The 23,583-nt window shown below is 46.1% G+C and overlaps 1 protein-coding gene across 6 annotated transcripts in view; it reads right to left on the bottom strand.

Annotated features, from left to right (window-relative positions):
* Nucleotides 1-23,583, bottom strand: part of ADARB2 (adenosine deaminase RNA specific B2 (inactive)) — a 565,015-nt gene that overhangs the window by 24,334 nt on the left and 517,098 nt on the right. For all 6 annotated transcript variants that reach the window (XM_053266066.1, XM_053266064.1, XM_053266067.1 and 3 more), the window contains one exon: nucleotides 7,470-7,638. In XM_053266066.1, the coding sequence (XP_053122041.1) occupies nucleotides 7,470-7,638 (169 nt within the window). The remainder of the gene's footprint in view (nucleotides 1-7,469; nucleotides 7,639-23,583) is intronic.

Here is a 23,583-nt window from a genome sequence, read left to right as displayed (position 1 = left end):
CAAAATATCAGAAAACTGCTACTCTGGCCCTCCTTTCCTTTGTAAGTCATGCAAACTAGGCGGTTTTAAAGCAACTGTGACCGATGTTCTTCAAACTGCACAAAACCCCTGAAGGGGAATGGAGTCAAAGGAGAATTTTGTCAAACATTTTGTCCAAAGGAGATTTTTTTTTTGGTCAAAAGTTGCACAAACATGAATTCATTTGAACATTAGCTTCCAGCAAAAGTAAAACTAGTCAATGCATGAATACATGAAAGATGCCTTGGAAGATGCACAGCCTTAGAGTCTTCTGTTATGAAAAATTTCGGCATTCAAAAAAATAACAACCTAAAAACCAACCACTGAGTATCTTTTAAATGGTCAAGATGTCATCTGAGATTTCTTATGGAAACTGGAATGTTCCCAGGTATGAGTTGGTTTCATCTATATAGAGTACTTTATCCACCCTGTTTTCTAACTATGGTTATTGGGTAGATCAGAGGTTCTCAAATTAGGTACCCAGATGTTATTGAACGACAACCCCATCATCCCCAGCTAATGTCATTGTGGCTAGGGCTGATGGGAGTTGTAGTCCAACATCTGGGGGCCCACATCTGAGAACCAGTGAGATAGATAACCTTTTGGCAGTTACCCCTGCTAAGCAAAGAGACACCCTTTAAAGTGGCGATTCTCTTAAATTGAGCAGGGGGAGAGCAACTGGCCCTATCCAATCCCAGTACAGCATCCCTCCAGTGGCTGTTGTTGGCATCTGCCTTATATTTCTTTTTAGACTGTGAGCCCTTTGGGGATAGGGGACCATCTTAATTAATTATGCATTGTTTATTTTGCCATATACCAAGTCAGACCATAGGTCCATCTAGCTCAGTATTGTCTATACAGACTGGCAACGGCTTTTCCAAGATTGCAGGCAGGAGTCTCTCTCAGCCCTATCTTGGAGAAGCTAGGGTGGGAACTTGGAACCTTCTGCTCTTCCCAGAGTGGCTCCATCCCCTGAGGGAAATATCTTACAGTGCTCACACTTCTAGTCTCCCATTCATATGCAACCAGGATGGACCCTGCTTAGCTAAGGGGACAAGTCATGTTTGCTACCACAAGACCAGCTCTTTCCCCCTCAAGTAGCACAACTACAGAGAAGAGGCAGAAGGTCCTCATGGGTATTTGCAGAGGGCATGAGGTGTAGTTGTTCCTCCTGGACTGAGCCTGTATTGCCACAATACGGGCTTCAATTGGCTTGACTAACTTTTAATTGCCTTACATTCCAATTTTCACATCGGTCCTAGACAAACTGCAGCCAGCACTTTGAAGGGTCTATTTTTCACTAAGCCTTGAGAACGTTTCATGCACTAAAAGGGCTGCAAATTCTCCATTCCTTGCCTGGTATGGGATGATGAGAAATGAAATGCGTTGGCACTGGAGGAACTATGGTCAGTAACAAAGAACCCAACTAGCCATGGTGAAATGAAAGAGTCATGGGTAAAATTTCACTTTACTCTGAAATCTGGAATGAAGAGCAGAAGTACACTGTGTGTTCCCAAAATTGGCGATGTCTTGTCTTTGGTCTTTTGTCTGATCCTAACTCATGGAGTCACCCATAAACCCAAGGACTGCCCGCCCCACAACCCATGTCCTGATATAATCTAAAGGCCTTTCTCCAAGGTCCCCCATCTACTAAAGTAAGGTTAGGGACTTCAGAACAGATCTTTTTTGTAGTGGCACCCCATCTATGTCCTTACTAGACTGAAGGAATTCCATGAGGGAAGCTTCTCAGGGACAAATGACACATTTCATGAAATGTGTCGTGTGGCCCTGCGTGTTTGCTTTTTCTAAGGTATACAGTAGCCACGATGGATCAGGACCAGGATGTGGAGAGAGGGGGGCTTTAACATTCCTCTGCAGTCCTTGCTGTCCCAGTTGGGATCGGCCCCCCCAGGGTTGCTGTTTCCCCTAGGAGGGAAACTCTTTTTCCTGAGGAAAATAGCAGCAGAGGGAAAGGGTTGGGCAACTCCCACCACTAAACACCTTAGTCTCAATCCTGATAATCACAGCGGCTGTTATTGCCTTAGAAAAAACAAATACAAAAACAAATACAATGTTCAGTTTGGCCTTCAGACAGAGCCATGAGTGGGGTCACTGAAGGGAACCTTACTTCTATGATGTCTCTTCTTCTCTGGCCCCAGTGTGCAGTTTAAAAACTTTTCTAAGTGCGTATTCATATTAGCATGCTACTAATACCGAATAATATATTTAAAAGTAGTGGCAGACACAGCATGCAACATTCTGCCTGCCTTGCAGTTGAACATTCTTGCAGTTGCTCAAGAGCGCTCTTGTGGTAATCTCAAGAATTGTGCAAACACAGTTGTGTGATAGATGGCCATTTGTTCCAATGGCTGTCTATCACAGAACTGCATGTACAGAATTCTCGCATAAACTGTGTGACTGTTCACTTGCAAGTCAGATGGGATTTTGCACAATATGGCAGACAGTACGTTCTGAACATCTGAATAATGTTTTATATTTTGATCCAGGAAGATGACATACACATTATTTTACAGCTGCAGGGGAGTGCAAAGGATCTTGAAATACTCCAGACTGATTTTGCAGTGGATAGAAGCATGTTTGTTTGGAGAAAATGCTGCCCTCTAAACTCAATATTGTAACTGACTTCCCTATCAATATTAAATATTTTGCTTTCCAAGTTTATATTTAATTTACTATCTATTGACATTCAGAAAACCACAGAGGCAGAAACATTTTGGCTTGGAAGATTTAATTCATTTAGTCTTTTTGTTCTGCTTGAGATTTGATACAAACTTTGGTTATACTCAGAGGCAATGGGGAAAGGGTAACCCACTAAGCGTGATGTTGGAGATTTCCCTCTTATCTCTTTATGACAATATATTACAACATATGAAGAGTAGATGCATCAATATTATTCTGAGACTATTTCGTTGTCTGGGTCAGATTATTTCAACACATTGGGTTCTCATTATTCTTGTGACTGGATCAATCATGCAAAAAACCCATCATGACTGTACAATATTATTGACTTCAAACAAGTCCTTTAGATAAAGTGAATGCAAAAAGTAACATATTGGCGGCATCAGACTGTCAGAATTTTTTCTTCTTCTTTAAGAGGATATTGGTGCTTCAGAGAGCACCTTCTTCTGCATGAATTTATTTGACCATGACCATTTCAGCGTAAGGGCATGCTTTGTGCACATGAGCACATGGAATATTTCCTGATGCTGAAGTCAATGGTCAGGTCATGTAATGCTTAAGAGGTAGTGAATTGTAATTTCCTTAGGATTTAATCTATGTCCCCACCAGAAAACATAATCTATTATGATAATAGGCAACATACTGCACAGAGTCCTGTGGGCAGTTTCTGAACCGCCCACAAAAATCAGAAGCCTGCAGGAGAGAGAAGAGGAGGAACAATATCTGCTCTGAGGCAGACCCAGGGTGAGAGTTTGGTGCCTGCCTGTCTGCCTCTCCTTCTGCCCCCTGTTTGCTATCTGCCCCCAAGGACTGACTGTGGTGAGGCTTTGCAGGACTGGGGCCCAGGGGGTGACTTGGCAGTTTCTTGCACTACATCTGCCAGAGCTGCCTGCTCAGTGCTATATAGGGTGCTGCCAGTGGCGATGGGCCTGCCACCAAAGGGGAGACACCAAAGGGGGTCACCCCTTTGGGGGAGCCACTTTGGGGGACAGCGAAGGCTAGGGCCAGACCTTCTGGCCCAAGTATATGTATGTGGGGGACGGGTATTTAATAGTGGGGCTTCTGTTTTAATTAGTCCTGGGTGAGATTGTTTCAAAATGTGTCTGGGCTTACCTGGAGATGGGGAGACACGGATCGTGGCCACTGACTGTGGGGTGGCAATTCTGGTGGTGGTGGGAAACAGGAGAAGTAACGTTGGCAGGCCAGCGGGCCATTACAGGAGAAGGGAAGTCAGAAATTTAATAGCTGTTTCCACTTCCGGCTGTCCTGCCAGCTCTTTGACCTTGGGGAGCAGTGCCAACCACCCTTGGAACCTCATCTTGCTCCTCTGTAATGCCAGGTTGGTCCAGAACAAATCAGAAACCATCTATGATTTGATTCTGGATGAAGGTGCTGACCTTGTATGTATTACAGAGACCTGGTTGGGGGAGGCTGGGGGCCCAGTGTGGTCCCGGTTTCTCTCTCAAGGGTACTCTGTTGAGGAGCGGATGAGGGACCATGGGCGGGGAGGTGGAGTGGCTGTGGTCTATAAGAATAACCTTTCCCTTACCAGGATCCCTGTTAGAGTGTCGGACCATATTGAATGTGTGTACTTAAGTATGGGGACCAGAGATAGACTGGGGCTTCTGTTGGTGTACCGATCGCCCCACTGCTCAACAGAGTCCTTAACTGAGCTGACAGACTTGGTCTCGGGCTTGGTGTTGGAGTCCCCCAGGCTTGTTCATTTTGGGACCAAATTGTCCGGGGCGGCTCAGGAGTTCATAGCGGCCATGACTACTATGGGCGTATCTCAAGTGGTCTCGGGACCGACGCATATTGCTGGTCACATGCTTGATTTGGTCTTTCACTCTGACCAGGGTGGTGTTCCGTGGGTGGGGACTCCTGAGATTTCCCCATTGTCATGGACGGACCACCATCTGGTTAAGGTTGGACTCACAATCACTTCCCACATTCACAGGGGTGAAGGACCTATTAGGATGGTCCACCTGAGAAGGTTATTGGACCCAATAGGATTTCAAGAAGCCTTGGAGGGATCTAGTGTTGGCTCTGCTGGTGATCCTGTTGATGCCCTGGTGGAGAATTCGAATAGCAAACTCACCCGGGCAATAGACATGATTGCACCTAAGTGTCCTCTCCGACCCGCTTCAAAACTGGCCCCTTGGTATATGGAAGAACTACAGGGGCTGAAGCCGCAAGGTAGATGACTGGAGCGCAAGTGGAGAAAGACTCGGCTTGAATCCGACAGATTGCATCATAGAGCTCATTTGAAGCCCTATGCTCAAGCGATACGTGTGGTAAAGAAGCGATTCTTTTCTGCCCGTATTGCATCCACAAGCTCATGTCTGGCGGAGTTGTACAGGGTTGTGAGAGGGCTCCCTTGAATCCGAATCTGGAACCATCCATTACCCTCTGTGATGTGTTTAATGAATTCTTTGTGGAAAAAATATCTCGTATTTGGGCCGACTTGGACTCCATCTCCACAACTACTTCAGCGTCTGATGTGGAGGTCTCCAGCAACTCCTCTTATGCGATTAGGTTGGATCAGTTCCAGTTTGTGACTCCTGAGGATGTTGACAAGCTGATTGGAACGGTGCGGCCTACCACCTGTTCTCTTGACCCTTGCCCGACATGGCTTATACTATCTGGCAGGGGGATTGTTGTAGAAAGCCTGGTAGAGATTATAAATGTATTTCTGAGGGAAGGTAGGATGCTTCCTTGCCTTAAGGAGGTAATCTGTTTAGTTTTAGATTGTGAGCCCTTTGGGGACAGGGATCCATCTTATTTATTTATTATTTATCTGTGTAAACCGCCCTGAGCCATTTTTGGAAGGGTGGTATAGAAATCGAATAAATAATAATAATAATAATAATAATTATTATTATTATTATTAGACCGCTTCTGAAAAAGCCTACCATGGATCCCTCAGAGTTGAGCAACTACAGCTCTGCTTCCTCCAACCTTCCGTGGCTGGGCAAGGTAATTGAGAGGGTGGTGGCCTCCCAGCTCCAGACAGTCTTGAAGGAAACTGATTATCTTGACCCATTTCAAACTGGCTTTCGGGCTGGATATGGGGTGAAAACTGTCTTGGTCAGCCTGATGGATGATCTCCAATTGGGAATGGACAGAGGAAGTGTGACCCTATTGGTCCTTTTGGACCTCTCGGCAGCTTTTGATACTATCGACCATAGTATCCTTCTGGAGTGTCTAAGGGGGTTGGAAGAGGGAGGCATTGCTTTGCAGTGGATCCGATCCTACCTCTTGAGCAGGTTCCAGATGGTGTCCCTTGGAGACTGTTCTTCTTCAAAATCTGAGCTTTTGTATGGTGTCCCTCAGGGCTCCATACTGTCTCCAATGTTGTTTAACATCTACATGAAACCGCTGGGAGAGATCATTAGGAGATTTGGTGCAGGGTACTATCAGTATGCTGATGACACCCAAATGTATTTATCTATGTCACTATCATCAGGAGAGGGCATAACCTCCCTAAATGCCTGCCTAGAGGCAGTAATGGGCTGGATGAGGGATAACATACTGAGGCTGAATCCAGATAAGACGGAGGTACTAATTGTGAGGGGTCGAAACACGAGAGACAATTTTGATCTGCCTGTTCTGATGGGGTCACCCTTCCCCAGAAGGAACAGGTACGCAGTCTAGGACTGCTTCTGGATCCAAGCTTCTCTCTGGTGTCCCAGGTTGAGGCAGTGGCCAGAAGTGCCTTCTATCAGCTTTGGCTGATACATCAGCTGTGTCTGTTTCTTAAGACGAATGACCTCAGAACAGTGGTACATCTGCTGGTAACCTCCAGACTGAATTACTGCAATGCGCTCTATGTGGGGCTACCCTTGTATGTAGCCTGGAAACTACAGTTGGTTCAGAATGCGGCAGCTAGGTTGGTCTCTGGGTCATCTTGGAGAGGCCATATTACGTCCGTACTGAAGGAGTTACACTGGCTGCCAATATGTTTCCGGGCAAAATACAAGTTGCTGATTATAACCTATAAAGTGCTAAACAGCTTGGGCCCTGGGTATTTAAGAGAATGTCTTCTTCATTATGAACCCCACCGCTCACTGAGAGCATTAGGAGAGGTCCGTCTGCATTTGCCACCGGCTTGTCTGGTGGCAACTCAGGGATGGGCCTTGTCTGCTGCTGCCCCAAGGCTTTGGAATGCGCTCCCTACTGTAATAAGAGCCTCCCCATCTCTGACAGCTTTTAAACAGTCTTTAAAGACATACCTGTTCACCCAGGCTATTAATTAATATTGTTTTAATCGGTTTTAATGTTGTAACCTGGTTTTTAAGGCTTTTAAATTTTTCTGATTGTTTAATTGCTGTTCCATGATGTTTTAATTGTTAGCTATTGTTGTTCTACACTGTTTTATAATATCTGTTTTAATTTTTCATAGATTTTAATGGTTTTGTTTTAATGTAAGCCACCCTGAGCCTTTTTGGAAGGGCAGTATAAAAATTGAATAAATATATAAATCAATCAATCAACACATACGAGTGCTGTTCCGCAAATGCCTAAAATTGTGCAAACGTAGTTGTATTGAAACAATGGCCATTGGATATAATAGCTGAGGTCTCATACAACTGAGTTCTCACAGTTAGGAACTTGTAGGGCAGTGCTCTTGCACACCACTATGTCAGTTTTTAAAAAAATGCTGCATCGACATGGGCCGTGCAAAATCCACCCATGGGACACTGCATGGTGTGCGGGTCAATATTCACAACATATCCATGATCACGACATACCTGGCAATTTTGTCTGTGCAAGACATAGTGACCAGCTGTTCCCCCAATAAGACGCCGTCCCAGGTCTGAACTGCACTGTGACATCGGGCTGGGATAGTTCCTTCCCCGGATTCGATCTTTGTTCGAAGATGCCCACGGTACTTTCTTACTATGTGCTTACTGCTGTTCACTAGGTTTAAAAAAAAGAAAGGAAGGAAGAAAAATAAGTGGCACTGAAGAGGCAACAAATGTTTTTACATTTTACATTTATCACCCAAGGCAAACAGAGACATACAAACCTGACCACTAAAGGAAGCTTGAGCATATCTTTTTTTTCTCCTTCCCTTTAAGTACGACCCCAGATTAACACCACCAGCCTGTGCATGTTTACTCAGAAGTAAGTCTCTCTGTGTTCAATGGGGCTTACTCCCTATTAATCATATTTAAGATTACAGCCTTAAGCTGAAAAGAGGAAGGGTTGGTCTCAAGGTCCCTGCTAACCTGGCAAAGAGGCACCTTTTAACATGGTGATTCTCTTTCTTTAGCAGAGGGAGAGTAACTGGCCCTATCCACCCTCAGCACAGTACCTCCAGTGACTGTTGCTGGTGTCCATCTTATGTTTCTTTTTAGATTGTGAGCCCTTTGGGGACAGGGAGTCATCTTGTTTGTTATTTCTCTGTGTAAACTGCCACAAGCCATTTTTGGAAGGGCAGTATAGAAATCGAATGAATGAATGAATGAATGAATGAATGTCAACATCCTAGGCACATTTACCTAGGAGAAGGATCTATTGAACTCAGTGGGACTTCTGAGTAACAGCAAGTTGCTTCCCTGTAACTGAGACTCTTCTAGTGGTCATCTGTTCATTCACACAGGGATTCAGCTGGGCTTTTGCGCCTGCATGGGAGCTTCTTTGGGAATCTTCCAAGCTCTTTTCCTCTGCTACATTTTGGAAGTAGCTCCACCCCATCTCCAGCCTCGTTCCCATTTCCCCTTCAGTTTAGGAGTCCATCATTCTGAATGAGATTGCAGCAGGGAAGGAAGGGTGGCCAATTAGCCATTTGCCACATACTCTTCAAAGGTAGGCTTCCTTCGAAAGCCATTGAGACGGCAATAGCCCTGGTGGAGTGTGTTCACAACAGATCAGGCAATGGTTGCTGTTCTTTTGGGAAGCTGGTAGGTCAGTTTAATAGTGTCCCCTTTGGAAATCCACCTGGAAATGGTCTGTGGAGAAAGCTGCAGGCCCAATGGATATCTACTATAAGACACAAAAAGGTATGGACCCTTTCTAATTCCAGCTGTGCACTGAGCATAGAAGGCTAGTACCATCTGACATCCAGGAAATGCAGATGTTGTTCAGCACAAGAGGTGGGATTCAGAAAGAAGATCAATAGAGAGATGGCCTGTGCCTTGTGGAAAGAAGAGACCACCCTGGGAATAAAGTCAATGTCCAGGCATAATTGGACCTTGTCTCTGTGGAAAACAAGGTATGGGAGGTCTGCTCTGAGTGCTCGGAGCTCACTCGCTCTGTGTGCTGACATAATAGCCACCTGGAAGGCTGTTTTCCAGGTGAGTAGATGCAAGTTGCACATTGCTAGAGGTTCAAAGGGCTTGTCCATCAGTTGGGTAAGCACATGGGCTAAATTCTAGGGCAGAGAGATGTGGGGTGGGTCTGGATAAGAGTGGGCTAATCCCTTCAGAAAGCACTTGGAGACACGGGTCCTATGGCATCCTTTTCAAGGAGAGCATCTATCTCTTCCAAGAGGTGCACTCTTGGAGGGGTAGGGTGGATATGAGAAGTTTGGGGAGGGTATTCCATGATGCCCTCCCAGGCATCTAGATAGGGGCAGAGTCATGGACCAGTTCTCAAAGGGAAAGTGTCAGACTTGTTTGGTGTAAGCAGGGGCCTTAGGTCTCACTTGGCTCTGCTTTTGGTTGGAGAATTGAGGAAGCTTCCTGTAGGTGATTTGTCTCTGGTTCAGAAAGGAGCTATCAGGAGTTTGGGAGTAGGAAGAGGACTTAGATGTGATGGGTCTACTCCACTTGTAGGGTTTCGGTTGTCTGGATTAAGCAGATCGGAAGCTCATAGAGTGGGCTGTGTTGCGAAGCTTGTGGACCTTCTTCAAAATTTCGTTTGTCTTGGAACTGAATAGAGCTTCCCCAACGAAAGGCAAATCTTTGATGCATGTCCTGGTTTCAGGAGTTAGTTCTGAAGAATGTAACTAGGCATGACATCGTAAAGCAACAGCAGATGCCATAGCCCTTGCTGCACAATCAGTGTGATGTCTAGAGGAATGTGATTGCTGTTTTGCTAGATGAAAAGCTTCATTACCAATGACATATGCTAAGTCCCTTTGTTCCTGGGGTAGCATGTTGAGGTAGGGGCCAAGCTTCTCCCATAAGAAGTTATTATGGCACCCCATACAAGCCTGATAATTAGCAATCTTGAGTTGCAGAGTAGTGGTTGAGTAGATGCAGCATCCCAGCGACTCTAATTTTCTCCCCTCACAGTCCATAGGTGTTGACAAGGCATAGTGTTTTGAGTGGGACTGTGCTACTTCCACTACTATGGAGTTAGGGACAGGATGTCTCTGGAGAAAAGCACAGTCATCTAGTTGAACCCTCCTGCATAAGGATTCTATGCATTTGGGGGTTGGTTGTACAGAAGAGGGCTTTGTCCAAGAATCATGTGTAATCTCTAGGAGAGGCTTGAACATAGGCAAAGTGACAGGAGTATTGGCATCTGACTCAGTTAAGCCAAAGATAGGGTCCTCTTCAGGTTTGGTTTAACCTTGTCCTAAGGATGTTGCCATATGTAAAATGTGTGAGAGTACACACCTTCAGTAGGAGACTCAGCCTTGCCCTCAAGAGGTGGTATGTGCATGCTTGCCTTGGACTGTTCTGACTCTGCTTCAGAGGCTGAGGTAGAATGCAAATCAACTGTGGATGGTACACGGTCCAAAGGGAGAGATGGATCAGTTGGCGTTGACTCCTGTGGGCCCGGGTTCAGTGGGGCTGATCCCGAAGGTTTCACAATATCTCTTTCTGTTGGCTTGGGGGCGACTGGCTGGTCAGGCAGAGGCTGATGTGGGGATTGATGATTAGATCTCAAACTTGAACGCCCCCTGGACCAGGACTGAGTGTATCTGGTGAGGTCATGCCCATGAAGATAGAAAGGTGATCGGTCCCGAGGATGGTACGCTAGTGTGGATGTATTTCAGTTGCGGTAGTAGCGGTATGTCACACACTGGCCTGGGATTATAGTCTCTAACTGCCTCCCTTCCCCTGATCCTGTTCATAGGCTATGGAAGTGGCCTCAGAAGTGCTGGTGAGAGGGTTAATTGTCACCCCTATTCCTTCATCAGCTGTCAGGGAGAGGGGTAAGACTGCTCCTCACTGGGAGTCTCTAGGTCCAAATCACTCCCATCTCTCCAGAACTCCTCATCCCTGACCATCCATGCCTTAAATAAAGCCCTGCAATCAGGGCAATCCCAGCCACCCTCTCCTGACTCCACCCTCTCCAATGTAGCTGCCTGCATCCTCCCTTCTTCAGCTGTTGCCCATCTTGCCAACTGTTGAGGCCCTGCCTTCTCCTCTTCGCTACCAGGAGGCAACCTGTTGGGCCATGCTGGCCTATCTATGGTCTGTGGGTTCCTGGGTGTTGTGGCTCTCCCTGACAACCATGTAGGGTCCCAGCTGGCTTTGTGTGCACCCAGGAGCTGTATTGCCTCTGTCTCCTTGGTCCCCCCGACCAGGTGCATACTCGGGCCTCCCCGCGGCTGGCAGGAAGGCCCGACACAGTAGTAGCATGATGATAGGGTGAAGGAGACCTTGAGTATATTGTGATCCTATCATTGTAGTCCCAGGAGCAGTGTCGGTAGTGAGGGTGTCTACAGTCATTGTAGGGATCCCAGCCCCCATGATGGTATTGGTTGGGAGCACTGAGGCCAGCCCTGGGATCCCCAGAATCAGAAAGGGCATGCCTCCTTCCCTTCAAATGGGAAGGGCATGCCTCCACAGTCGCAGCCGAGCACGAGGTCATCAGGGAAGTTAGAGCTTTCCACCTCAAAAAGTGAGCGTAATCCTAAGCCCTATTCTTCCTAGCCTGTTTAGTAAATTTAAGACAGTGAGGGCAAGAGTCGACATGGTGGGATTCCCCTAAGCACAAAAGGCAAGGCAAGTGGCTGTCCATTGATGGATGTTTGGCACAGCAAACTGTAGAGTGTTTGAAAAATCACCTTATTTGCCATACAGTGACTCCATGTGGAGTAAAAAACTAGGGTTTTGGTACCCCAATCCCAACAGGAGGGAGAAGGAGGGCAGGGAGAAAGAAAAAACGCAAACGGCAATAGAGGAGGAAAACACTAAGAGAGAAGAACAAAGCTAGAATAAAACCTTAAAGTAAATAAAGCAGAGGGTTTACAGAAATAATAATAAGGGAGTTTTAGATTGCTAAACAGAAGGCACCTTGAGGGAAGCTGTAGATCCTTCGGTGGATGACGAAGAACTGAAGGGAAGCCGGAAACAAGTCTGGAAAGGGGGCGAAGCTACCACTGAAATGTAGCAGAGCAAAAGCACTTGCAAGGTTCCCGGAGAAGCTCTCGCACAGGCGCAAGAGCCCCACTGAACCCATGTGTGAACAACAGAGACCATGACAAAGAGCTATTTGCATGGGATTGGGCCACATGGCCATCACATGCAGCTGAATTTGTATTCTGTTTACAGTTAGTATGTTTTAAATGGGGAGCAAACAATTCTCTAAAATTATGGCAAGCAGTAGCAAGAAAATAAAAATATCAGCTTACATTTTTCATGTTTGTAGACCTTACAGATATAGCAAAAGGCTTAAAATAATGGCTGCTCTTTGAATGACTGGTTCAAGTAGCAGACAATCAGGTGGCGTGGCCTACAAAAATATCATGCTAGATAAAAAACCAGAAACATTCTGGACTGACATAGCAATTACTCTGTTCTTGCCCAGCAGACTGAGAGCCAAACTGCATGCTACATGCAGTTCTGTGTAACTTTTCACATCCCTTTTTTTAAAAGTTGGAAAATTGCCTCCATGGGCCACAATCAGAAGCAGAGGAAGTGTCTGTTGATTGGGTGGGGGAAAGGGTAGTCAAGCCTTTGCTTGACAGTAGTTTTCCTTCTCAAAACAGTGGTCTTCTCAGCAGCTTTCCCCTCCATTGAGGGTCAATATATGTGTTCCCTCTGTGGTGAGAAAAGCAGTTTGAGAAGACCAATTTTGGGAGAAAAAAATGGCTAGAAGGGAAAGAGTTACATATTCCCTCCCCATCCATCCTTCCTCTGTTTCCGACCATAGTCTCTTGGGTAGCTTTTCATTTAAAATATAGAGGAAAGGTTACACAGAGCAAGTCCGGCCTGCACATAACAACTTTTGGAATCTGTAAACATTTTTGGAAGATTTATCCATATCATCAAGCGGCCAATTATACTAAGAGTTTGAGAAAGGGTGCTGAAATACTTCTCCAGCACTGTTGGCATTGAAATCCCCCTTATAGATGGATTATTATTATTTTATTGCTTATTTAATTTAATTTAATATATTTATATCCTGTCCTTCCAGTACGATACTGCTTGGGATGGGTCACAAAGGCAATAAAATGGATTTTAAAAATACACAATTAATAAAAGTCAGTTAAAAACTAAGCTTTAAGCTTTCAGTTAAAAACATCAGCTTTATGTCATTTCCTACAGAATGCAATGATTTCATAGTACTCTAGCTGTAAGACAGAAGGACTCTCCTCCCTTGCTTTTTCTGCAAGAGGGAATATTGTTGGAATGGAAGCCTGGATGACCAGATGCAAAAGGAAACAAGAGTTGGGGTGCATCAGAGGTGCAATGGGCATCCATTAGGAAGCAGGGCCTTTTCAGTGATGGCACTGACCTTATGGAATGCCTTTCCATTAGAGACTCATCTAGCTCCCACACTATACTTGTTCCAGGGGTGTATACCTCGTTGGGTGTATACAAGACACACCTCTTGGGTCTTGGTTTGGCGAGTGGAGAAATAAGCTGCTTTGTTGCTGGATAATTTTACTTCTGGCTGAGTTTTGATTGTTGGGTAGAGGGCTGTTGTTTTTCCTTTATTTTTTGAGTGGTGCTTTTAATGATCATTAGTGTTGCTTATTTTTATATTTCATTTTTTTGGAAGTTGCACTGAGTTCTTTTTACAATAAAGTTGGGGTATAAATGTATCAAAATGATAAAATAAGAACATATGAGCATAAGAAAAGCCCAGTTGGTTCATCTTGCTCAGTGTTGTCTACACTGACTGGCAATGGTTTCTCCCAATTTCGGGCAGGAGTCTTTCCCAGTCCTACTTGGAGATGCCAAGGATTGAACCTGGACTTCTGCATGCAAAGCCGATGCTCTTCCACTGAGCTACAGCCCCATTCCATACTGGAAGCTTCCTCTAGTTTGCAGCGCCAACAATTCATATATCATCTATGTTAAGCCGAGTCAGGTCTGGGGGAAAATTGTCTGAAGGTGACACTTCCTGTCCCCTGAACAGGTGACAGGTTGATTTGGGCCTTGTTCACTGGGCAGAAACAAAACTCAAGATGTCGCAAACCAATGGGCTGCGTGAAGCCATTGAGCAAAGAGTGGTTCTATTGTTATGTTTGTTCCCCAGCCATATTTGTGTGTCTCTCCTGTCAGCTTTCTCTTTTCTTTTTGACCTGCTGGCTTCGTTATGGTGTATTCTAGGGCTGTTAGCAAGAAGTGAAGGAATTGATTGACTCTGGCTGGTGCCAATGGATTATTTACAAAAGAAAAAAGGCAATGGAAAAATAAATTGCCTCAGAACCCTGGGATTAGTATGAAGAGCTAATACATGCAGAACGGCAGTGTCAGCTTCTGTCAGTTTCTGATCATTTGGTCATCATCTCTTCCCAGGGTTGACATTAACCAATTGTTATTTTTCATGTAATTATCATGCACAAAGCACCCTTCCTGTGCAACGTGTGCTCTAATATTTTAGGCTTCTTATCCAGAGATGAGTATTGTAAGACAGGGCACTGGTGTTCCCACTTTACAGGTGAAGAACTGATGCTGAGAGGTGGAGCTTTTGTGGATGATGGGCACTATCCAGCTGGAGGTTTTCTTGTACAAGCTCAATGGAAATGAAATATATATTATAAAAAAACAACAGTCAGTGTGCAAGGAGGTCCTTTATAAAAAACCCTTCCCTGTCCAGAGAAAGCTATGCAGGGAGATTTTCAGGTGCGGACTTCCCTGCAGTGGTGGATTAACGGAGAAGCAGAGTAGGCATCTGCCTATGGCGGCAAAATTTGATGGGCAGCAAATTTGCCCCTCAGATTTTTGCCACCTCTCCTCGTGGGCAGCAGTGGCTGCAACAAGGATGGAGTGGGCAAGGAGAAAGTCCCCCCTTTTACCTTTTTAAAAAAACAGGCAAAGCTTTTTTTTTGTTTAAGGTACATAGGAACATAGGAACCTGCCATAGGTAAAAGGGCGGCCGAAGCCTTTTTGGCTATGGGTGGCAAAAAGCTTAATCTGCCCCAGTCTCCCTGGATAGGGCTACCGAGGAGGAATCCCTCTTTAGTGATTTACTTGATCTCATCTTGATCCACTTGATTTATTGCACATCCCCTTTTCTTCTAGATGCTCATCCAAACACTGGCTTCCTTGCTCCTGGTCCATCACTGTAAGGCACTTCCTGAAATCCTAACCAAGCGATTGCACAATGAAATTTCAATAAGATTGCATAGGTGTGCTAAAAAACCAAGGATTGTTTGGGAATTGCTCTATAGCGCTCTTGTGCAAAAGTTCCCTCTTTAACTGTGTTGCTCAACGTTGTTCAAAGTTCAACATTGTTCGAGAGAATGTTGGTTTAAGACGCAGCCTCAGCCTGCTTAGTAGTTGTCACAGTGCTAAGAGGGGTTTAAGGCATGCTGCTAGACAGTACGGTTCTACACATGATCAGTGTGCAGAGCCGAAAGGCGTTCAGCGGGGAGAGGGGCTTTAAATCCTGGGATCCCCCTTCCCCCCTCTCCCCGAGTGTGCCCACCGTGGCTGCTCACAGCTGCGTATGACATACGACTGCAGAAATGAAAGGGAGCACTTGATCCATTAACCTCATTCAAGGGGGAGGGTATTTAGGCAGGCTTGCTGCCGTGCAGCCACTGGGCTTATCTGCAAGCCTGGTGGTTCTCACGAGCAAGCAAAACCGGGCTTAGCTCCATTAGCCTGGTTTTGCTTGCTCGTGAGAATCGTCTCTCAGTGAATTTGTCTGCTGCTAGAGACAGGGCTGATGACTTGATGCCTCAGGAAAGTTTGGTTTAACCTACATAATATTCCCCTTGAAACCTAAATCAATCAATTAATTCAATCAATCAGCCCCTTGAAACCTATTGCTCTTAATGAATGTCCCTTCATTGTCCCTGCATTACCCTGCTATCGTGTGTGGTCACGACACGATAAGGTTGTTCACACAGCCAGCTCTACCCAGGCTTGGACAGCCCTGCCTGGGTAGGGCTGTTCATGTGGAGCGCTGGGATCGGTCCTGATCCAAGGGTAGCCTGGGTGTTGAACCCAGGTAATGTTGAGCCTACCCCTGGTCGTGTGGCTGCTCAGGCTTCCTGCAGTCCAAGCTGCCAGAGTCAGGTGGCAGGAGCACCCGGCAGCAAGGAAATCCCCCCATGTACTTTGTTTCTGGCACAGTGCATTGTGGGATGCCAGAGGACTTCCTCCTCTGGCTCCTGGCTCTGCTGCGCAATGCTCATGCGGACAGGGAGTGCTGACAATCCCTGTCACTTCTCCTGACGTTCCTGGGAGGAGAACTGGTCTTTGCTAAGCAGGGTCTGCCCTGGTTGCATTTGAAGGGGAGACTACATGTGTGAGCACTGTAAGATATTCCCCTTGGGGATGGGGCTGCTCTGGGAAGAGTATCAGCATGCTTGCATGCAGAAGGTTCCAAGTTCCATCCTTGGCATCTCCAAGATACGGCTGAGAGAGACTCCTGCCTGCAACCTTGGAGAAGCCACTGCCAGTCTGTGTAGACAATACTGAACTAGATGGACCAATGGTCTGACTCAATATAAAGCAGCTTCCTAGGTTCCTAGGATCATGTGCAGGGAGGCAGGTAGAAGCCTGCCTCTCTGCCAGCCCTCCCCAGGCCCAGGTAAGTGGGTCGTGTGAACAAGCTTTATATTTAAAACAGAGGAGTTGCACAACCATTGAGTAAGTGCCGGCATGTTTGCAGAAGCGTAATGCAAGTTCCAGACTTAGCACAAGGTTATGAGGCTCAGTGCAGCAATGTAAGTTCCAGATGTATCGCAAGTAGCTAGCACAACAGCTTTGTGCCTGCGTGTGCAACATCCTTCTGCAAGTGCTTTGTTAGTCAGGATGTCACCCACTGCCGGCTAGTTGAGTGGAAGGTGTCCTAGGGAAAGGAAAGGCACCTTTTTGCATGGGACAGCAGCCTTGTAGTAATGACTGCAGCTGGCTATGCTGACCGAACGCAGCAGACTCCATTAGTCTGCCATGTTATCCATGCCTGAAAGGTCCTGCCTGCACACCTAAATGGTGAAGATCAGAACTGCTGAACTAGCGCTCTTTATCCCAGAAACAAGTGCCCTCTAGAGTAGCTGTCAGATGTTCCATTATCTGTCCCAATTTTCTCCTTGTTTCATCCCTACCCACACAGCAACTCGCACCTTTAAACCATTCTTCTCCTCCTCCAACCCTGAGTGGCCTACTCTTTGATTTTCAGATCTGAAGTCCTAAATTGCCACCAAGCCTCAGTATTCACTTCCTGTATTTCAAAGCTTGAAAAGTAGGATGGCCGAAGGGAGAGAGGGAGGGAGGGAGGAGACGGTGCCTGAAAATACCAGCCATTCTAGAACAGGGTGAATATGCTGTAATTTACATGACTTTGATTATACTAGGTAAATGTTAGCTGACAAGGATCAAAGCCTGAGCAAGGTGCATTGACAGACATAATTACCAAATGCAAACTGATTCAGACACAAATAAGCGTCTGCTTTTGGCAGGCTTTCGGCAAACTTCACTCATACTCTCAGTAGATTTAGAAATATCTGAGCCCATGCTTCTTCACTGAAATCACAGATTATTAGCTCTAAAATGGACCCACATGTCATCAAGTGTACCATCTGCTCTAAGGCAAGGTTTTCTATGCAACAGCCCCCAACATATTAACCATGTAATGCAGGCTACATGCCACCCCAAGCAGACTGCAAGAGCTGAATCAGGCAGACATGCATTCAGATCCGCCCCCCAGCCACAAACTTCGAGGAAGGCCTTTGGCAAGTAAGTCATACTTTCCGTTTCAGGGCCAAATGACCAGGGGCAGCCCTTTCATGAGGCACAGTGAAGTGGTAGCCTTAGGTGGCAGATTATTGGGGAGCCAGCAGGGTGGCAAGATGCCCCCTGCTGCCACCATTGGAGCAGCTCTTTGGAACCAATCTGATTCATGACTGGTCAGGATGTGAGAAAGGACTGAACACCCCCTTAAAAAAATGGCAGTCCTCTGTGGGTGCTTGTTTTTCAGTACAAGAAAAAGATGTGTAATGTGATGCATGGTTTTTGGTGCCAGTGCTCGAATTAAAGACTTGGTCCCCTCATCTATTGTGCCAGCTCCCCTGTTTTTAGACAGACATGATCTGGCTAACATTGGTGGGGGGCACTCAGTGGATTGGGGTTGGGCATTTTATCACCCCCCCCACCTTACCTCCTGGTTGTAATATTGACAAAGACTCGTCAAGACTGTGCAGGGGTAGGCAACGTGCTGCTCTCCAAATGTTGCTGAACAACAGTTCCCAGCCACAATTTATTACAGCTGGGGATGGTGGGAGTTGTATCTCAGCAACATCTGGAGAGCTACATGTGGCCTACCCCTGGTCTACTGGCTAGAATATGGGTTTGGGATGTGGGCAGTCCTCTATGCAGCCCTGTAGATGCACATACAAAAGAGGCATAAGAGAACTAATTGATGTTTGAATCAATTTTTAGGAGAGAGAGAGTGATTGACCCAAAGTAACCCAGAAAGCATAATGGCTGGACAGGAATCTGAGTCATGGTCTTCCAGGTCATAGTCAAACACTCTAGCCAGGGGTTGGCCAATCTGAGGCTCGAGGACAAGCGTCTTCTTCCGGGGACTATAAATATAAATGCACAGATATTAAAACATGGGAAATAAACTCTGTAGTATATTTCATTGTTTATCTGTTGTATATAGTTTTCTGATTAGTTTTATCCCACCTCTTATTGGTCTTGTGTTTTAGATTTATTGGCTAGTTCATCATTGCTGTAATTTTGTTTTATATTGTCACCATCAGCTTTTTATCCTATTTATTCTCCCCTTTTAAAATATTTGTACTTGTATTGTATCTATATATCTTCATAGTCACCTGAAGAAGAAGCTTGTCTTTGAAATGTGTTGGAACCTTGTTTGAATGAATTGATATTCCATTCCTTCCCCACACTCCTTGGCATTTCTGGTGTGGTGTTAATTCCTTTCCAATCTGAGGATCTCTAGCCATTGTTGAACTATAACCCCCATCACCCCCAGCAGCAATTTATGCAGCTGAGGATGATGGAAATTGTGGCCAATAGCTGGAGAGCTTCAGATTGGCAACCCCTACTCTAGTTCAAGGATGTCAAACTGCTGGCCTGTGGGCCAGATCCAGCCCATGGAGCTCCATTTTCTAGCTCCCAAGCACTGAAGTTGAACATCAACCCAGGCAACTTTCTTTCTCCCCACCCTGCCACATGCTGAAGGGGCAGCATTGCTCCCACTTCCTGTGGCTGGTTGGCTGGCTCGTTCCTTCCTTCCTGCTTCCACCCGTATTTCCCTCTCTCCCCACCCCACACTCAGAAGGAAGCATTTCTCCTTCCTCCGATGCTGCCAGCCTTCTTCTCCCATGGCTCTTCAGCACACAGGAAGATAAAGACAGAAGAAGTGAGTAGAGGGCAAAGAGAGCGAAGAAGAGGAGAGGAGGAGGAAGAGAGTGAGAAAAGAGTGGGGGGAGGAGGAGGAACAAGAAGACGAAGACGAAGAAAGAGAGTGGCGGAGGCAGAGGGGCAGAAGGAAGACAGATTGATCGAGTGGAAGGCAAGGCAGGGATGAAGATGAGAGAGGGAGGGAGGAAGGAAGGAGGAGATTGAGAGGAAGACCAAGGAGAAGGGAGACAGAAAGCGGTGAGAAGTGCCTTCCCTGGCATGAGTGAATGGAGGGCAAGGGAGGGTGGAAGAGGGGGAAGGGAGGGAGAACCAAGAGGGGGAGGAGAGAAAGTATGAGGCAGATGCAAGAAGGCAGAGCGAGGCAGGTGTGGCCCCCCAAAGGTGCATTGGAATAAAATCTGGCCCACCATCCAATTGAGTTTGACACCCCTGAAGTAGTTTATGTGAAAAGGTCAGACCAGCACTGACCAGCAGACCACTTGCTCCCAGCCCATGCTAGTAGGCTTGCCAACTGTACCGATTTATGTGGGATGCCCCGCATTTTAGGGAGGAAATGTTTGTCCCATTCGGGACCACATTTCCCCCACATCTTGGTGGTGAGCAGCAGCGACACGCACGGCCAGTAGCAGCAGCACCTCTGCCATCTCCGGCTCCCAGCTCCCTCCTCCCCGCCCCAGGTGTGGTGCCAGCAGCAGCAGCACCGCCACGACCTCTGGCTCCCTCTTTCACCCAGGTGTGTCGCGCTGTGTGCAGTCCCTCGGAGAGGAGTCCCCACTGGACAGGAGCAGTTTCACTTTCCTCCAGCAGCACTGCCACCACCTCCTGCCGTCTCCTCCTTCCAGATGGTGGTGACACTGAGCGTGCCCAACAGCGGCTGCCACCTGGGACCAAGTCAAGCCCCACCCCAGGTGCCCACCTGCCCCTTTGTGTCCTGAATTCAGCCAAAACAATGTTGGCAACCCTACATGCTAGCTCCATTTTGTGGAAGAGGTCTTGTTGACCAGCTTACTTATGACCTGTCTCCAAATCCACAGTATTTATTTATCTCTACCGTAAGTTACAAGCTCTACTCTGCTGCTGCTGCTTCCTCTTCAATCTGAGCAAAATGTCATTGGCTGCAAGTCTTTCTGATTTTTGCATCACTTATTCTCCTTTTGATTATCTTCACTAATTGCAGGGGGGAGGGGGAAGGAGGGAGTGGTAGAGAGAAGGCAGCAAAGGATGCTACTTCATCCGGAACAAGATGTCAACCCGACCCCGGCATTAAAGAGGGCCAATTTAAAAATCATTTGGAGTGGGTTTATGATGTGTGCCTGACTAGACATTGGATGTGTAAATCACTTCTCAGAGCGTCAGAGAAAGAGAAGAAGAAAAAGGAAGTGCAGAATTATTAGGATGAATTTTGTATTTTGAATGTAGAGCCATACCCACCCCCCTTGAAAACAATTCTAAAATGTGGTAAGTTCAATTATTCTTGCAGTGATCTGCAATCACTCTGCTTTTTGGTTATGACACACAATGATTCCCCCCCCCCTCGGTTAAAAAAAAAAAGCAAATTAAAAATTCCTCACTCCCCCACCTTTTCTTAAAGCTTGAAATGAATGGTGATTAAACAGAATCACATGAGTAAAAACCTGTCTGAAATTCACATGTGGCTGCCTCAGAAGTTCATTTTCTATTTCTTTGCTTCACTGGATGCTGCTTCCCTCCGCCCCCACCCCCCAGTGAGGGGGGGAGTTGCGGGGGGGGGGATCTTGAATTTCCCCTCCTTTTATACTGGCCTCTCAGTTTATCACTATAGTTTATAAAGTGTGGTAAGTACATTTGGAAACAAAAGAGAGCTCAAATAGAAATGAAATACAGTAATCCTTCTGATTATAAATAGATCTATAAGTCAGCACCCTATATGTAGATTTCAGCAGAATCTTTTGTTTAACTGGAGAAGACAAATTTTAATTTTTAGAGCTTCAGGTTAAGGGCATACTTGTTTATTTTGCTGAGGCTGCTGCTTTTAGCATTGGAATATGATTGCGGCAGGGCATAAGGCTGTACACACAACATTTTGCTGAGCCGGGGAAAGTTGGGGCGGGGGGGAGGCAGAATAGCATCCAACTTCCCCCCAGATCATCCAGTGATGACTCGTGCTGCGTGGCTCATGTGCCCACACTACGGGTGCTGCCATGAGCCATGTAGTGTTCTGGAGGTCACAAAAATGTGTCCCTGGCTCCAGAGCACTTTCCAGACTAGCTGCTCAACAGCAGCAAAATGCCTCCGTTCAGGCAAGTCGCATTCAAAACGTAAACAGGGGGGGGGGGGAAGCAGTCTTGCGGAAACTAACAACCCAAAAAAACAGCAACTTTATTATGTCAGATATACGATGTCCCAGCTCTATATCGTGGCAATTAAATTTGAAACAAGGCATTGGAAATGTGAGGCTTTAGGAGGGCAGAGCAAGAGCTTGGCTCTCACAAGCGGTGACCTCACAGCTCATTGTGCAGGGATGGGGACTTGTGGTTGTGTGAATGCAGCCAAAAACAAGTCAGGAAGGTATCAACTCTCATGAATCTTGGTCTGATTCTCTTTTCTCCCACCTTCAGCAATGGAGAGAGAACAGCTGCCACTTAACATCACAATTATACCTGAGGGCTAAAAAGAATAAAAACTGATATTGTCAGAAGGAGGTAATAATCTCCACTCCCCAACAGCACCCTGCCCAGATTGGTTGAGTTCTTTAGTGATGAAATTCCACCCCTTTTTCAGATTTTAGTATCAGAATGTCTGAAGTAGAAAAGCACACCAAAAAATTAAGCAGAGGAATTAAGATTCTGTACAGGTGGCTTGCTTGGAGACACCAATCAAAGCAAGTGCAGCTTGAAGGTTTCAAGAGTATTATTTTTAATTACTAATTGCGTCGCTCATCTAAAATTAGCACTTCAGTGCCACCATTTTGAAAATGCAGCAGGCCCCATAGGCAAAGCATGGGCACCTGACAGGAAAAAAAACAACCACCCAAACCCCAAGTACTTAGAAGAGCTTTAAAGTTTTGGCTACTATTTTGTATTTGCTCTTTAAAAGAGAATGCTCAAAACACAGTGTTATAATGGAACATAATATTATTTACAGATGGTGAATCAAAGAAGATTCATAAATTATGAAGTATTATCCACATCTTCTGCACCTTGCTTTCTATGCCATAGAACAGAACTTTGGCTTTCCAGCTGTTGATGGACTAACCAACTCCCATTGTCCATGACCATAGGCTACTCTGGCTGGGGATGTTGGGAACTTTAATCCAACAGCAGCTGGAGGAGGGCCAGCGTTGTGCAGTCCTGCCATGGAATCTAAGGTATGTATTGAACACATTTACTTGAGACATGTTTCTGTGTGCTGTGGCCTTCTACGACTCCACTGAGGGAGGTGGACTCTGTCTCTCGCCCTCAGATTACGTACAAACCCAACGACCCAGTTGTCGTGGTTGCATGCCGATCCTGTTGAGATGGAAATGCTACAGAATGTGCTTGCATCACAACTCTGGCACAGTTGTAGGTTAATAGACAAGCAGGAGGAAGACCACATGCAGAGAAGATGCAATGGGGTGTTTCAGACCTAACGGGACTGTGGGATAGAATAGGAGTGGAGCTATCAGGAAGTCAATGGGACAAGGCAATGCAACATGTTAGGAAAAGATAGAAGAGCAGCCCAGGGGAAGAGACAGCCCTAGGGCAGAATTGATTTGTCTCCTTCTTTGCCGGTCTGACTAGGGAATGAAAGATAGCCTATCTTTCTCCCTTAAGCTAAAGGCTAAGAGACTGGCAAATGGCCTGGTGAAGAAACTGGATCCTATGGGGTTTGGGGGGGAGGGGTTAAAATTTGTTAAAAACCACCCAATTGCCCATTTCTTTTGTGGGTTGGGTGGTAGGTAGCACCCATCATGCCCTACCACACAACCCACTTTAGTGTCCCTAGGAGCTACCCATGGGGAACAATGGGGTGTTTTGAGTTCTCCCATTGTTCTCTTTGGCTGAAACACTAGAAACATGTCAAGTTTTCTTTCATTGAATCAACTGCTTTGACTGCAAAACAGCTGTTTTGTGTTTTGTTTTGAGCTCAAAACAAAATGCAGAATTGGTTACGTGCACATCCCTAAAACAGGAGTAGCTATTGGTCA

Source organism: Hemicordylus capensis, chromosome 6 (assembly GCF_027244095.1).
Source record: "Hemicordylus capensis ecotype Gifberg chromosome 6, rHemCap1.1.pri, whole genome shotgun sequence".
In the NCBI taxonomy this organism is placed as follows: domain Eukaryota; kingdom Metazoa; phylum Chordata; class Lepidosauria; order Squamata; family Cordylidae; genus Hemicordylus; species Hemicordylus capensis.
Note: the sequence above shows the minus strand (reverse complement) of the source record. Positions and strands in the feature narration are given on the sequence as shown.